Here is a 17,195-nt window from a genome sequence, read left to right as displayed (position 1 = left end):
AAAAAAGATTGATATATGTGGCAGTAATATTATATATTGGATTTGAGATATAAAATTATAAATGAGAATGAACCAGGGTGAGCAGGAACAAAGTAGGGAAGCAGCCATAGCTCTGGGGGTATTGGGTTCATGCCACTCCATTCGTATACACCAAGCACCTATGCCAATAATAACCCATCTTATTATATATTAATATTAATTTAATAACAATGTACGTACCATACCTTTTTATTTTATTAAATTATATTTTATTTCGAAAACCCTTGCAATTTGCAACAACAAATTATACTACTACTATATTCTACAATAATTGCCATTTTTATATTTAATAAAATTGAATAATTTATCTTGTTTCTACTACTTTTGGACATACTTTAAAATGGGAGTGGGACCTTAAATTATCATTCATAATTAAACTAGTTAGAAATTAAACGAAAGTTAATTAAGGTATACTATATTTATAGTTTTAATTATTTTGTTAGTCTTTATAATTTTATTAAATTTATATATATTTTATATTTTTTGTTTTATTAAATTTTTATATTATTTTTAATTTTATAATTAATTTATTTTTATATTAAAATATTAAAATTAATAGAATGTTTTTCTTAAAAAATATGTAGTTAAAAAAATTTAATTAAATTTTTAATTATAAGTATTTTTAATTTGTAAAAAAAATATTTTATTAATTTTTATATTTTTTATATTAATAAAAATTTAATTATAAAATTAAAAATAATATATAAATATAATTAAAAAAATTTAACTATAAATTTAATAAAATTATAAGAACCAATAGAATAATTAAATTTAATATATTATATAGAGAAATAGATGAGTTATTACTGAAAGCCAGAGTTTGCCCCATGAAGGAATAGAAGTGAGACCATCACGATGGAGGATCCATGATCTTGCTTTGAGCATGGCGCCATCTCCGCCGTCGACGTCTTCTCCGATCAATCTCAGTGTCACATAATTCAAAGCTGTGCTTAGCATTGTGCTCTCCCCATCTATATGCAATCCCCAACCTCCATCTTTGTTCTATGCTCCGATCCATAATAACAAATTAACCAAACTAATTAATTAATAATTATGCATTGTTCCCGTCACAGCAAAAAAATCGTCAGGCAGATGATTTGGCAATTAAATTGGTGGTCGCTAAACATAAAATAAAAAGAAAAAAATGCCTCTAGCTAGCTAATGTTTTAGTGACAGTCGAATTTGTATTTTATTTTAACAATTTTGAATTTAAAATTTTATATGCATAAAGTAATGTTTGCTAAGAATAATAATTCCAATTTCTCATCAAAGCAAATTAAATTAACCGAATTCTTGTGTCAGTATGTCCAGATACATACTAATCACAAAGACTGGTGCATGTGTACAAAAAATTATATTCCAACAAATGAAATAAAGAGCTTCTTAGAATTATTGAATAATGTAACTGTCCTTGCTCGTGTTCATTTGTCACCAATGTCCCAACTAACTAAAATGAAGCACCTCTATATGGTCCTACTTATTTATTGTTCTATGAAATACGAATACTTGAGATGTCGTGTATATATGTCAGATATATTTTAAATACAATACTCATCAATATTTATTTGATGTGTGTTTATTGTGTCTAAAATATGTCTCAATAAAAAATAAAAATTCTTTTCTAAATACACTTGAACACATCTAAATACCATCACGTATTAACATGTCCGATCTTATTCTTAATATATATTTTTAAAATAAATTTAGATATAGTATATATTATTATTTATTAAAATAAAAAATATTTTAAATACTTGATATAATTAAAATAAGACATTAAAAATAATTTAAAAAATTAATTTATATTTTAATATCAGTAAAATATTAAATATCATTACGGTTTATCTAAAAAATACTTTATATTTTATATGTATATGTATTTCCTATAAGATTTTAAAATTCGCGTTTCGGTGTCAGCAGGGACAGACATAAGGGGGTGAGTGGCGGCCTCAGCCCCCAACTTTTTTTAATAGTAATAAGTTATCGTGTATAATTTAATTTTTTTAAAAAATTATTTAGTATTTAATCTAATATAAATAAAAGTTCAGTCTAATTTAAATATTAATGATTTTTAATATCTAAAAAGTAAGTAACAATATTAAAAAAATTTGAAAAAGATATTATTATTATTATTATTTTTTAATTAAATAAAAATTTTCAAATCTCATAAAGTAAATTTTTTTTCTTGTGGTTGTTTTTTTTATTCATTTGGTATTAATTCTCTCTGTTTCAACTGCTACGATTAAGTGATCCTTTTCAATTATGAATATTATGAAAAATAACTTAGAAATAAAATAAAAGATGAATTTCTTACTAATTGTCTTTTAATTATATTTTAAAGAAAATTACTGAAAAATTTGACACAAATTCTATTATCGATAAATTTTATGATACGAAAAATCGACCACTTCGTTAGTAAAAAGTATACACATATTTTTTTATTTTAAAATATATTTGTTACGGTAGGTAACCGGAGATTAATACGACGAATGGCGTTTGGCGGCCCAAGTGTATAATGGAGGAGAACTCCGGGTAGGTCCGCAACTCGGGAGGCTCCGTCCGACTTGTGCTCGCGTGTGAATGGGGGGTGGTACCTGCAAGGACACTCCGATGCCTAAGTTAGCAAGGGTGTAAGCAGGTCTAGAGAGTATTGGACTTAGAGATACCTGAGGGGTGTCAGTGTATTTATAGTGGTGAGCCAATAACCACCGTTGGTGTAGTGCCGTATCTTTAAGGTGGTAACCGTCCCTATTATCTTGGGGAGGTTAAGATATGGCTTTATGAGGCGGTTAGAGAGATTTTAGGGGCGGTTACTCATTTGAATGAGTGTTTATCTGCCAGCTAATCTCATATCCGACCTCTTCAGACCAAGTCGTGGTTGACACCGACTTCTTATGTGAAGGTTGGCACTTAGCTGGGCTCTAATCCTTTAGATTAGGCCTTTTAGTTGGACCTGGGCCTTTGCATTGGGCCAGGGTATGAACAGTGCCCCTACTTGAGCCCAAATCTTTCAAAGTTTGGGTTCAAGTATTCAACTCGGGTGCGTAGCCGACTTGTTTGAAAGAACACGGGTCTTGGAAACCGACGTGATTTTCGCGACCTTTAGTTTCTGACAGTTACGTCAATTCAAGCGCCGTGTCCGTTGAGGGATCATTTAGGGATTTGAGGACTTTGGTAACGGTGCAATCTCATTAATGACTACCTCGTTTTTTACCATTATGCCCCTTAGTCTATTTATAAATACTTTCCCTCTCTTTCCATTTTCCGTTTCTGCAATCTTTCAAACTTCTCCTTATCTTGTTCGTGCTGCATCCTTGCGTTCGAAGATTTCTGTTCTTCTCCAACCTTCATTTTCGAATAAAGGTTAGTTTTGCTTTTTCCATGTCATGCTTTATGTTTGCATGTTTTGTTTTGCGAGTAGATAGGTTGACCTATAGATTCTAGTTTCGAATCTCTCTTCTTTAGTGGCCGTGTTTTTTGATTTTCTTTTTCTTTTTCCCTTTTTGTAGGTTTCTGCCACTTTTCTTTGTATAAAAAATAGCTTCTGTAGATGTTCTTTCTCAGTGGGTTGACGTGACGGTCCTTGGGGAGGAACCGTTAGTCGACGCTGAGTTCATCACTCACCTTCGTACTCATCATAGGCTCTGTACTTCGGAGGAGGACGAGCCCAAATATGAACTGATAACCCCGGGTCCTGAAGACCGGGTTTGTTTTGGGAGAGTCAATGAGGCGGCCCCTCATTTTTTCTTCATGTATGAATGTATGATCACCCGTTTGAGTGTTTTTCTTCCTTTCTCAGATTTCGAGATATCCGTCTTGCATCACTGTAAAGTTGTCCCTACTCAACTTCACCCCAATTCTTGGGGTTTTTTGAAGATTTATCAGTTTATAAGCCATACTCTGGACTTCCCGACCTCTTTGAGGATTTTTTTTCTTTCTTTTTCATATGACTAAGCCCTTCAGTGGGCTAAACAACAAGCAACAATGGGTATCCTTCCGAGCCATTCAAGGTCGGAGGATTTTCACCCTTTTTGACGAATCTTTCCACGACTTCAAAAACTTCTTTTTCAAAGTTCAAGCCGTAGAGGGTCACCACCCCTTTTTCCTGGACGAGCATTCCTCCCCTCGCTTTCCCCTTTACTGGTTGCCGGCCTCCCCTTGCGAAAAGATTGGTCCAGATGACCTGGACGAGGTGGAGGCGGCAGTTGTGGGGTTTTTCCGAGAAGCATGGGGGAGGGCCCCATACTTGGACACGAGGAAAATCCTTCAGGGGACGTCGACTTTTGTTCAGTCTTGTATAGGTAGCGCATGCATTTCTTATTTCCGAGTTGTTTCCGCCGACTTGTATTTTACCGACTTGTAACTGGGTTGTTTCTTTTGTAGATATGGCAAAAAAGAATGCTCAGGAGGCCTACCAGAGGGTCCAGGAGGCTAAGGCGAAGTCCCGGCTTAGGGCCAAGACGGTCATCTCTCCACCTCCTCCTCCTCCTCCTCCTAAGAACATGAGTACTCCCTCTCAACCCCTTGTTATTTCTTCCTCAAGTTTGCCCCGACCACCCCCTTCTGCCCAAACTCTCTCTGAGCCCGAGAAGAAGAAGCGCAAGACTTCAGAGTCTGGCTCTTCTTCTTTTGATGGTGGGGTTAAGGCGGATGCTTTGGCATTCGTCCGAAAGAACATCTATCCTTTTATAAGTATGGATGATGTTTCTGTTCGAAACCACCTTACCGCCATGGCTGAGGAGAGTTTCAGGACAGCGGGTGTTTGTAGCAAACTTTTGGACATTTTTGAGAAGGCTCCCCTCAGCTCTTTGGGGGCGTCCTCGAAGGTTGAGGAGCTAGAGGGGAGGCTTCTTATTTATGAAAAACATGAAAAAGAGTTGAAGGAGGAGAGAGATAGACTGAGGAAGGAGAGGGATCACCTTAAGGAGGAGGAGAGTAAGCTGCGGGCTCAATGCACCTTGGAGGCAAATTTGAGGAAAACGGCGCAAGAGAGCTACCACAGTTTATTTCAAGATATTGTTGCCGTGAGGAAGGATTTGCTGAACTCTCGGAATGCTTATACTGAGTTGGAGGACTCTATCGCCGAGGGCGCCGAGGAGTCTTGGAGAATTTTCTTGGAGCAGGTCAGGGTTATAGCTCCCGACTTAGATCTTTCTCCACTTCATCCTGACAAAGTGGTTATCGATGGCGCCATTGTTGATCCTCCTGCTCCCGAGGTCGTTTCCGAGTCAGACCTAAAGACTCGGGGGCAGAGGATTATAGAGTCTCCTCCTCGTCCCAAAGATGCTCCGAGTTCTTCAATCCTTACCCCGACTTCCTCTTCGGCTCCTCCTCCTGGTCCTGATGGTGCTCCTCCTGGTGGTGGTGATTCCTCTACTCCTGTGAAAAAATGATTTCTATTTCATGGCTATATGGGGGCCCGGCCTGTGGGTCCCCCCCCTTTTTTTTTTTTTAAACTTCTATTTATTTGTTGGTGGTTGTGAACAATTTTCTTCTGGCCTTTTAAGGCCGTAAACAAAATATTCCTATCTGTGCCATTTTTTGGATAAGGGTTTTAAACAAAATAAATGCCCTTTTTTGGATAAGGGTTTTAAGTTACCTTATGCGTGCTCATGCTTTTCTGTTTTGGATATGTTTGATCTTTTCGGAAAAAAAACTTTAGCTTGCATTGTTTTCTCGAGCCTTTTTCATTCGAAGGCTTATATGCAACCTTTAAGCTTTTTCAGGTTTTCCTATCTCTTTTGTTATCCTTTATACTCAACTTTGCTTTAGTGAGTTTTTATGACTTAGGTTATTTTTGTGATGCGTTTTCATTTACTCGGAATATATCCGAGTTTTTCTACTCGGGTTTTTGTCTTCGACTTATGAGTCGGACTGTTCCCGAGTTTAATACGATCAACTCATATAACCTCTTTACGCCGACTTGTACCTCGTCGTTTCATCCTGACGACCATGTTAGGTCGGTTCATGGGATTTTCACGCTTTGTCGAGCTTAAGTCGGCGCGTTTCGTAGAAAGACTTACAAAAATAAAGGAGGATATTAAGAGAGATATTAAAAAAGATCTTTATTGATTGGGAAGGTACCTTTTTGCTACTAAGGGTCTTGACAGCATTTTTCCCTTAGCCTCTACTATGATGCCTCGTTAAAAACCCCTCTCCAGAAAAAACCCTTTTTTGGGAAAAAATCATGAAGTTGGGAAAAGAGTACATCAGGGAGTAGAGTTCGCTTCTAACTGTAGTACCTTTTCATATTACAAGCATGCCACGACCTGGGTAACTCAGTGCCGTCCAGGTCGGTTACTTTATAATAACCTTTCCCTAACACTTCCTTGATTTTGTATGGCCCTTTCCAATTTGCGGCGAGCTTTCCATCTCCTGATTTGTTGACTCCAATGTCGTTTCTGATTAGGACCAAGTCATCTAAGGCAAATGTTCTTCGAATGACTTTCTTGTTGTATCTGGTAGTCATCCTTTGCTTTAGTGCCGCTTCTCTTATCTGGGCATTTTCTCGGACTTCGGGGAGCAAGTCGAGCTCCTCTTTGTGCCCTTGTACATTTCCGACCTCATCATGGAGAATTACCCTTGGGCTTTGCTCACTGATTTCTATAGGAATCATGGCTTCTACGCCGTAAACTAGTCGGAAGGGTGTTTCTCCTGTGGCGGATTGGGGGGTTGTCCTATAAGCCCACAGCACTTGAGGGAGCTCTTCAGTCCAAGCTCCCTTTGCTTCCTGTAATCTCTTCTTCAAACCTGCCAGTATGACCTTGTTAGCTGCCTCGGCTTGCCCATTGGCTTGTGGGTGTTCTACCGAGGTGAATTGATGCTTGATTTTCATACTGGCTACCAGATTTCTAAAGGTGGAGTCGGTGAATTGGGTTCCATTGTCTGTGGTGATGGAATAAGGTATTCCATACCTTGTGATAATGTTTTTGTAGAGGAACCTGCGACTTCTTTGAGCGGTGATAGTGGCTAATGGTTCTGCTTCTATCCACTTTGTGAAGTAATCTATTCCCACGATCAAGTATTTGACTTGCCCTGGTGCTTGGGGAAAAGGACCTAACAAATCCATTCCCCATTTTGCGAAAGGCCAGGGGGAAGTTATACTGATGAGCTCTTCTGGTGGAGCCACGTGGAAATTTGCATGCATCTGGCATGGCTGGCATTTTTTCACAAAGTCTGTTGCATCTTTCTGCAAGGTCGGCCAATAGAATCCTGCTCGGATTACTTTCCTGGCCAGCGACCTTGCTCCGAGATGGTTTCCGCAGATCCCACTATGTACTTCCTCTAACACCTCGGTGGTTCTTGAGGTCGGTACGCACTTCAGCAATGGTGTTGATATCCCTCTTTTGTAAAGGACATTTCTCACCAAAGTATAATGTTGTGCTTCCCTTCGGATCTTTTTGGCTTCTTTCTCCTCTTTGGGGAGGATGTCGAATTTCAGGTATTCGACTAGGGGATTCATCCATCCGAGGTTTAGGCCGACTACCTCAAGTACCTCTTGTTCATCTTCTGTTTTTGATACCGAGGGCTCTTGAAGGGTTTCTTGAATCAGGCTTCTGTTGTTCCCTCCGGGTTTGGTACTTGCTAACTTGGACAGGGCGTCAGCTCTGCTATTTAGATCCCGAGTTATGTGCTTAACCTCGGTTTCCGCAAAGTGCCCAAGGTGTTCCAAGGTTTTTTCCAAGTATTTCTTCATATTGGGGTCCTTCGCCTGATATTCTCCGCTTATTTGGGAAGTCACCACTTGTGAGTCGCTGTAGATCATCACCTTTGCAGCGCCAACTTCTTCTGCTAACTTTAATCCGGCAATCAAGGCCTCATATTCTGCCTGATTGTTTGAAGCCGGAAATTCAAATTTTAAGGAGACCTCTATCTGGGTTCCTTTTCCATCTACCAATATTATGCCTGCGCCGCTCCCCGTCTTGTTGGAGGATCCGTCTACATAGAGTTCCCATGTAGTCGGTTTTTCCTCTTGTTCACCTGCGTATTCTGCAATGAAGTCGGCGAGGCACTGGGCTTTAATTGCAGTCCGAGTTTCGTATCTTAAATCAAACTCGGAGAGCTCTATCGCCCATTGAACCATTCTCCCTGCAACATCCGTCTTTTGAAGGATTTGCTTCATGGGCTGGTTCGTACGGACTCTTATTGTGTGAGCCTGGAAGTAAGGTCGTAGCCTTCGTGAGGCTATCACTAAGGAGTAAGCAAACTTCTCTAGTTTGTGGTACCTTAGCTCAGGACCTTGTAGAACCTTACTGGTGAAATAGACCGGGTGTTGCCCGACCTCGTCTTCTCTGATCAGGGCTGATGAGACAGCCCTGTTTGCGACGGATAGGTATAGGACGAGGTCTTTCCCCGATATTGGTCGAGTTAATATAGGAGGTTGGCTTAAGAATTTTTTGAACTCTTGGAACGCCTCCTCACATTCCGGAGTCCATTCAAACTGGCATCCCTTCCTTAATAGGGAGAATAATGGACGGGATTTTAGTGCCGATCCTGCCAAAAACCTGGAGAGGGCTGCAAGTCGGCCATTGAGTTGTTGAACCTCTCTCAAACAAGTCGGACTTTTCATTTCTAGGATGGCTCTGCATTTGTCGGGATTGGCCTCAATCCCTCTTTGTGTTAGCATGAAGCCTAGAAATTTCCCTGCTTCTACTGCGAAGGCGCATTTTGCGGGATTTAGTCTCATCCCATGCAACCTTATAGTGCTGAAGACTTGTGAGAGGTCGGTTAAGAGGTCGACTTCTTGCTTGGTTTTTACTAACATGTCGTCGACGTATACCTCCATTAAGCTCCCTAGATGGGGGGAAAACACTTTGTTCATCAGCCTTTGGTACGTGGCTCCTGCATTCTTCAGTCCGAATGGCATGACCACGTAGCAATAGTTGGCTTTTGGTGTGATGAACGATGTTTTCTCCTGGTCGGGTTCATGCATCGGGATTTGGTTATATCCCGAGTAGGCGTCCATGAATGATAGGTATTGGTACCCTGAGCTGGAGTCCACCAGGGTATCAATACTCGGTAAGGGATAAGGGTCCTTAGGACATGCCTTATTCAAGTCGGTATAGTCGACGCACATTCTCCATTTACCATTTTGTTTTTTGACTAGTACTACATTGGCTAGCCATGTTGGGTATTTGACCTCCCTAATAAAGCCGGCTTCCAGGAGCGCCTGTACTTGCTCTTCTACTATGGAGGCCCTCTCTGGGCCGAGCTTGCGTCTCCTTTGCTGTACAGGTCGGGACCCTGGGTAAACCGAGAGTTTGTGGGACATGAGCTCGGGATCAATCCCGGGCATGTCGGAAGCCTTCCATGCGAAGAGGTCGGAATTAGCTCTTAGGAGTTCACCCAACCTTTGTTTTAGGGTTTCCCCTAGGTTGGCTCCTATGTGGGTGTTTTTTCCTTCCTCCTCACCGACTTGTATCTCCTCGGTTTTTCCTCCCGGCTGGGGTCGTAGTTCTTCTCTGGTCCTTGTGCCGCCTAGCTCTATGGTGTGGACTTCTTTGCCCTTTCCTCTCAAATTTAGGCTTTCATTGTAGCACTTTCTCGCCAATTTTTGATCTCCCCTCACCGTTGCTATTCCTCTTGGAGTCGGGAATTTCATGCAAAGGTGGGGGGTGGATACCACTGCTCCGAGGCGATTAAGGGTAGTCCTGCCGATTAAGGCATTGTAGGCTGACCCTTCGTCGATGACTATGAAGTCTATACTCAGAGTCCTTGATTTTTCCCCTCTTCCAAAAGTGGTGTGAAGGGGTAAAAATCCCAGTGGTTTTATTGGCGTATCCCCTAATCCATATAGGGTGTCGGGGTAGGCTCTCAACTCTTTTTCATCCAACCCTAGCTTGTCGAAGGCGGGCTTGAAAAGGATGTCCGCCGAGCTTCCTTGGTCTACTAGGGTTCTGTGGAGATGGGCATTGGCCAGGATCATGGTTATCACCACGGGATCATCGTGCCCAGGAATTACTCCTTGCCCATCCTCTTTTGTGAATGATATAGTGGGGAGGTCGGGTGTCTCATCCCCGACCTGATAGACTCTTTTGAGATGTCTTTTGCGAGAAGATTTGGTGATTCCACCTCCCGCAAATCCTCCTGAGATCATGTGGATGTGTCTCTCAGGGGTCTGTGGTGGAGGATCTCTCCTGTCCATATCATCTCGCTTTCTCTTTCCATGGGTGTCCGACCTCTCCATGAGATATCTGTCAAGCCGACCTTCTCTAGCCAGCTTTTCTATCACATTTTTGAGGTCGTAACAGTCGTTGGTGGAGTGACCATATATTTTATGGTACTCGCAATACTCGCTGCGACTTCTCCCTTTTTTATTTTTAATAGGTCTTGGGGGTGGCAGCCTTTCAGTGTTGCAAATCTCTCTGTATACGTCCACTATAGAAGTCTTTAGAGGAGTATAAGAGTGATACTTCCTGGGCCTCTCGAGACCGGGCTCTTCCTTCTTCTTGACTTCCCTTTCTCTCTCTCTAGAGGAGAAAGTGGGTCCAGGCCGCGAACTCAGGTCTCTTAGCTTTGCATTTTCTTCCATGTTGATGTACTTCTCGGCCCTTTCCTGTACATCACTTAGAGAAACGGGGTGTCTTTTAGATATGGACTGTGAGAAGGGGCCCTCTCTAAGTCCGTTGACTAACCCCATTATCACTGCCTCTGTGGGCAGGTCTTGGATCTCTAAACATGCCTTGTTGAACCTTTCCATATAGGCTCGTAAAGACTCTCCGACCTCCTGTTTTATTCCCAGGAGGCTCGGTGCATGTTTTACCTTATCCTTTTGGATTGAGAACCTCATCAAGAATTTCCTTGAGAGGTCTTCAAAACTAGTGATGGATCTTGGGGGAAGGCTATCGAACCACTTCATCGCTGCTTTCGATAAAGTGGTCGGGAAAGCCTTGCATCTCGTAGCGTCGGAGGCGTCAGCTAGATACATCCGACTTTTGAAGTTGCTAAGATGATGCTTTGGATCCGTAGTTCCATCATAGAGGTCCATATCAGGGCTTTTGAAGTTCCTTGGAACTTTTGCCCTCATTATGTCCTCGCTGAAAGGGTCTTCTCCGCCTGGGAGTTGATCTTCTCCTTCATCGCGGGAGTTCTTGAGGGAGGATTCTAGCTGCAAGAGTTTTCTTTCTAACTCTTTTCGCCGTTCCATCTCTTCTTTAAGGTACCTTTCGGTTTCCTTTTGCCTCTCCCGCTCTTGTTCCAATTGCTCCAGGCGGCTATGGACCAATCCCATTAGTTCAGCTACGTGAGCTGGTCCGCCCTTTTCTGATTCACGCCCATCTGAGGAATTTACCTTCGGATTCTTTACTCCGGAGGTACCCTCTCTGTGTTGATCATTGTCTTGATGTTGGGCTGTGTCTTCATTGTCATGGCCCATGTCTAGATTCTCTTGCTCAGAATCTGTTTCGACATGGCCTTCTTCATGGGATCTATCTGCCATCGAGGGATGATCTCTCGGGTCCCCGGCAACGGCGCCAATGTTACGGTAGGCAACCGGAGATTAATACGACGAATGGCGTTTGGCGGCCCAAGTGTATAATGGAGGAGAACTCCGGGTAGGTCCGCAACTCGGGAGGCTCCGTCCGACTTGTGCTCGCGTGTGAATGGGGGGTGGTACCTGCAAGGACACTCCAATGCCTAAGTTAGCAAGGGTGTAAGCAGGTCTAGAGAGTATTGGACTTAGAGATACCTGAGGGGTGTCAGTGTATTTATAGTGGTGAGCCAATAACCACCGTTGGTGTAGTGCCGTATCTTTAGGGTGGTAACCGTCCCTATTATCTTGGGGAGGTTAAGATATGGCTTTATGAGGCGGTTAGAGAGATTTTAGGGGCGGTTACTCATTTGAATGAGTGTTTATCTGCCGGCTAATCTCATATCCGACCTCTTCAAACCAAGTCGTGGTTGACACCGACTTCTTATGTGAAGGTCGGCACTTAGCTGGGCTCTAATCCTTTAGATTAGGCCTTTTAGTTGGACCTGGGCCTTTGCATTGGGTCAGGGTATGAACAATATTCTCTATCCGTATATTTTTGTAATATATTTTATATTATATAATTTTTTTTACATAATTTTTAATATTATATATATTATTGGCCCTCCCATAATATCATTTCTGGATCCGTCTTTATCGATGTGTTTCATATCGTGTCGTATCCTGTATTCGTGTCAGTATCCGTACATCATACATCATGTATCCAAAAAATTTAATAACAATACAGCGTAATAATGTTTGGGTATGTCGGTCCACAAAATATATATTAATATTTGATAATATATATAATATTTTTTATTTTCAAATATCTGTGATCTTAGACGTTCAGAACACAAAAATTTTAGAATTGAAATGAAAAAAATGAAATAACAAATAATGGCTTCTATGATATTTCTAAGTGAAACAATTTTTTATTTTTTGTTTAATTTCCAACAAAATAATTTGATTTGAAATTAAATCACTTCCAATTTTCAGAATGGTAAACATATATTCCTTAAATTTTTATATAATCAAAATTCAATGTATTTATATGCAGTTAATTTTTATATCAAACTTTTAAACGAGATAGATAATTAGATATATAGAAGAAAAGCAGTAATATATAGAAATACCTGGTGATTGAACAAATAACGCCGGATCTCTTGCTTATGCTCAGGCGAGAAGATAGCATTAATAGCTCCAGTTACCCATAATCCAATCACCTACCACATCATTCAAAAATTAATTTTTTTTATACTTTAAATATACTATCAATGTATTAAATATCTAAATATATTAACAAAAAATAAATAGTCGTTTTTAAAAAATTATTTATTTTTTAAATTAGTGTTCGAATTTTTTTTAGTCAAAATTATCCTTCAAAAATTTTAAGTTATTCACATTGGTTTTTTTGTCATTTTTTTATTGACAGTATCAAAGTTTACTAATATGACATATTAAATGACACCACAATATATGTTTAGGAGTTTTAATTATTAACATAATTAGTTCATAAAATTATATCAAATAAAAATCTAATTAAGGAGATCTTGAGACATTAGAATTTCTTAATTTAATATTGATTTAATTTAATTTTATAAACTTATCATGTTATTCACCAATTAAGACTATTAGGTATGTGTTACGATATTATTTAACATGTTACATCTGCAAATTCTAACACTATTAACAACAAAAATGACAGAAGAACTAACATGATTAACTTAAAATTTTTAAAAAATAAATTTAATTAAATTTTTTTAAAAATTAATTTAAAAAATAAATAATTTTTAAAGCTTAATTTAACTATTTACTTATATTAAAAATAAAGTAATTATTTTTATTACTCTTACCAAGTGCATTTCGATTTGGTATAATTTTTCAAAAGTTGCCGTAATTATGTTTAGTAAATTAAAATAAAAATAATTTCTAACAATTACATGCTTCAAAAAATATTATTTTTTGATGAAATTAATTTTAATATTTAAAATAATTTTAATATATAAATATAATAAAAATAAATAAATATAATATTTATTAGTATACAAATCTATATTATAATTTTAACTTTAAAAACATGATTAAATTTACAGAGTATCTTCATAAATTCTTTTTCCCTAACTAATTTTTGAAGGCTAAAAATTACATAATTCTTTTAATTATAGCAAATCGTGAAACTATTTATCTGTCCTTACTCGTTAATAACAAATTAGATTAAACTTGTAAAAAAGCACGATTTATCTAAAGAACATATATTAAGTCATAAAATCACTCGTATACATCTTCATTAACAACCCAGTTTATAATAAATTAAGAATTTATATAATCCATGTACGAATGATAAGATAAGACGGGGACCATTAACTAATTTAAAAAGAATGTATATTTATTGTCTTATATTTTTATACACAAACAATATAGAAAAGGAACAGATTAAGTGTTGTTTGTTAATTTATTGTATCATTTTCGTTGAACATGTTTTTTGAGCTGCTCAAATGAAGGTGTGAAAAATATTTTTTTATAAAGATTCTTTGTATAAAAATATAATTTATTGATTTAGTCATACTTTAAATAAAAATAACACTTTTATAACATATTAAAATTTAATCCTAAAATCTATTATCCAAGACTTAAAAAAAAAATCACATGAAGAGAATTATAATATCTTTATTAGAATATCCACCTTTCTTGATATGTCATGTAATGATTAATAATATGATGTGACATGTCATAGTAACACATACACAATAAACAAATATTACGTACTATACTAAAGTACTATTTAACACGAGAAATTAACAAAACAATAATAATTCATTAACATTCTAAACTGATTGTTAAAAATAAAATCATTCATATTTTTTATATTAATTTAATTTTACTAAAAAAAAATTTAAAATCAAAAGATATATAATTTGATCTTTGTTAACTCCCAAAATAAACTACAAGTTATATAATTTCGGAGACATTAAATTGATGGTTTTAGAAATTAAAGTGATGAATTTGTTAATAGAGGTTCTTACCTCGGAAAAAAAATGTCTTATTCATCTCCAATCAACCAAGAATCTACCCAATTAGATTCCAAACTCACCAACATCAACCAAGAAATAAAACAAAAACACTTCCAGCAAAAAATAAGAAAATATTATACAGGTTAATATTATATAGATGTAATTACTCTTTTAATCTTTATAATTTTAGTAAATTTGTAATTAGGTTTTTATATAATTTTACTAAAAAAGAAGAGATTATTTATAATTAATTAGATGTTAATTAGTTAATTAATGATAATAATTACATACCAAACCGGGTAAAAGGAACAAAGGACCACCATAGTCACCAGGCCAGAAACCATCCTCAGTTTGCAGAGTCGACAAAGATCTCAATGCACTTTTTAGTGTCTTTCTCACTACTTCCTCTTTTATTTCTTCTTCACTTTCAACCTTCTCAATCTTATTCACGTTGTTGTTATTCATCTTTAACCCTTTTTCCCTCGCGAACTATATATATGCAAATTAAACATAGATAAAATTAAATCATCAGCTTCAGCAATTTTGTTAAAAATGATTAAATTGAAGAACAATATATATAAGTATATAACTCAAAAAGATTATTCGCTTAGGGTGTTAAAAGAACTTACATAGCTGATAGCTTCTTTAATGATATTTTAGATTTTACTTGTATATTTGAGACAAAAATTAAAATTAGTAGTGAAATTTGATGATAAATATGAATTTAATATGTAACCTGCAAATTTTACCATTTATCGCATATATAATAAGATTTTTTCGTGATTAAGGTCTAATATAATACGTTCTGCCAGAAATACATTTATTTATGGTGAAAACTTAGGTGAAGTCGATTTCACGTGGAGTTGATATCTGAGAATGTTAGATTAAAATTTAGTCAAATCAATCAAATTATCTAACAACTTTCCAGTATCAACTTCACGTGAAATCGAGTGCACCTGAGTTTCCACCTTTATTATTTATATATTAAAAAAATACAATGTTACATATGTAATCAACATGATGTATTTATATATTAAAAAATGCATGACTAGCAAATTTTGTAATCAACATGATGTATTTACCATATTAAGAAAAAGGAAATCAAATAATTAATTAATAAGCATCTTTTTTATTTTTTTTTTATGAAAAGGAGAAAGAGTGAAAATATAGTTATTAATTATATAACAATATTATGTACATATAGAAATTAACACCAAATCAGTTATTCATATAAAATATATATTAAAATATAAAATATACAGTAATAATAAATTTAATAATATATATATATATAAACAAAATATATAATAATTAATTTTTTATGTCCGCATGTCATTTTGTTAATTCGATTTTGACTAAAAGAATATCTTCTTAAAAAAATATCATAAAATACTTTTTCATTCTTAAAATTTAGATTGAAAACTAGTAATTAAAAAGCCAAAATTCTTTATTTAGGTCTCAATCAATCACATATTTAATTATTATTAGTTACTTAACAGAATTAATTAATTTATAAAAATATTATTTATACACTAAAATTAATTATTAAAATTTTTTACTAGTATAAGGTATACGTTATAATTAATATATATATATTAAAAATAAATTAAATAATAAATATATTTATGCATAAATATACTATGAATAATTTTAGTAATTAATTTTAGTGTATATATAATATAATTATTAATTTATTATGAGATAGGTAGATATAAACTTAATTAAGAAAGAAATCACAATAAAAATGAAAGAGAAAAAGAATTATGTAATTATGGACCTGAAATCTCATTAAGAGATCAGAGGAATGGTTAGATTGGAAGCGGTTATCGGTGAAGTGTTGGCGAAGTTGTTGAAGTTGAAGATGGTGTTGGTGGGTTCCAAGGTGTGGATCAAACTCCCAAAACTGTCTTCCAAGATGCTTGTTCATGCTTCTAACCCACTCCTTCTCCTCTTTCCTCTCTGAAACCTTCAGCTTCCACATTATTATCTTCTTTGATCTCTTAATTAATGCTACCTCCAATATTATTATATAGTAATTAGGTCATACGTATACGTAACTACACACTCAGGGTGTAATTATACCATGCAGGCACCTTCACGATGCTTCTCATGAGCTCTAAAGAAGGTCATGCAACCATCCATAAATAGTTAACATACCTATCCAACGGATCATTATAATTATGGTAATTAGTGTGTGATTATTGATAACAAATGTAAAATAGTCAAGGTAATAAATATATTTTGTTAAATATATGATATTTTAATTTTTTAATAAGGATTTTAAGCTTAAGAGTATTTTTATAAATAAAACCGTGTTAAACTAGTAAAATTGTTCTCAATTTTCTGAAAACACGGATAAAAATATCCTTTAAATTTGATAACGAAAAGAATATTCTTAAAATATTATAAAAAATAAAATAAAAAATATTATTGTTATAGTAAAATAAAAAAAAATTATTTAGTATAAAATTATCAAATTTTAAAAATAAAAATATTTTATTTTTTTATTATATTTATAAAAAATTATATTAAAATTAAAAAAAAATATTTTTGAGGATATATAATGTTAGATATTTTTATGATATTTAAAATATTTTGAAAATTTTTTGTCGTTAATAAAATTAAACGTGTTAAAAAAATAAGAGATGCTTTGAGTAATTTATCCTAAAACGGGTTAA

The 17,195-nt window shown here is 35.8% G+C and overlaps 1 protein-coding gene across 3 annotated transcripts in view; it reads right to left on the bottom strand.

The window, feature by feature from the left end:
* LOC112801996 (probable oxidosqualene cyclase) overlaps nucleotides 1-16,601 on the bottom strand; it is a 30,939-nt gene extending 14,338 nt beyond the window's left edge. For all 3 annotated transcript variants that reach the window (XM_025844966.3, XM_072237466.1, XM_025844967.3), the window contains exons 1-5: nucleotides 16,295-16,601; nucleotides 14,809-15,006; nucleotides 12,640-12,729; nucleotides 847-1,041; nucleotides 74-158 (exon numbers count right to left, since the gene is read on the bottom strand). In XM_025844966.3, coding sequence (XP_025700751.1) covers nucleotides 74-158; nucleotides 847-1,041; nucleotides 12,640-12,729; nucleotides 14,809-15,006; nucleotides 16,295-16,498 — 772 coding nt within the window. In that variant the 5' untranslated portion in view covers nucleotides 16,499-16,601. The remainder of the gene's footprint in view (nucleotides 1-73; nucleotides 159-846; nucleotides 1,042-12,639; nucleotides 12,730-14,808; nucleotides 15,007-16,294) is intronic.
* Between the last annotated feature and the right edge of the window lie 594 nt (nucleotides 16,602-17,195).

Source organism: Arachis hypogaea, chromosome 5, assembly GCF_003086295.3.
Source record: "Arachis hypogaea cultivar Tifrunner chromosome 5, arahy.Tifrunner.gnm2.J5K5, whole genome shotgun sequence".
NCBI lineage: Eukaryota > Viridiplantae > Streptophyta > Magnoliopsida > Fabales > Fabaceae > Arachis > Arachis hypogaea.
Note: the sequence above shows the minus strand (reverse complement) of the source record. Positions and strands in the feature narration are given on the sequence as shown.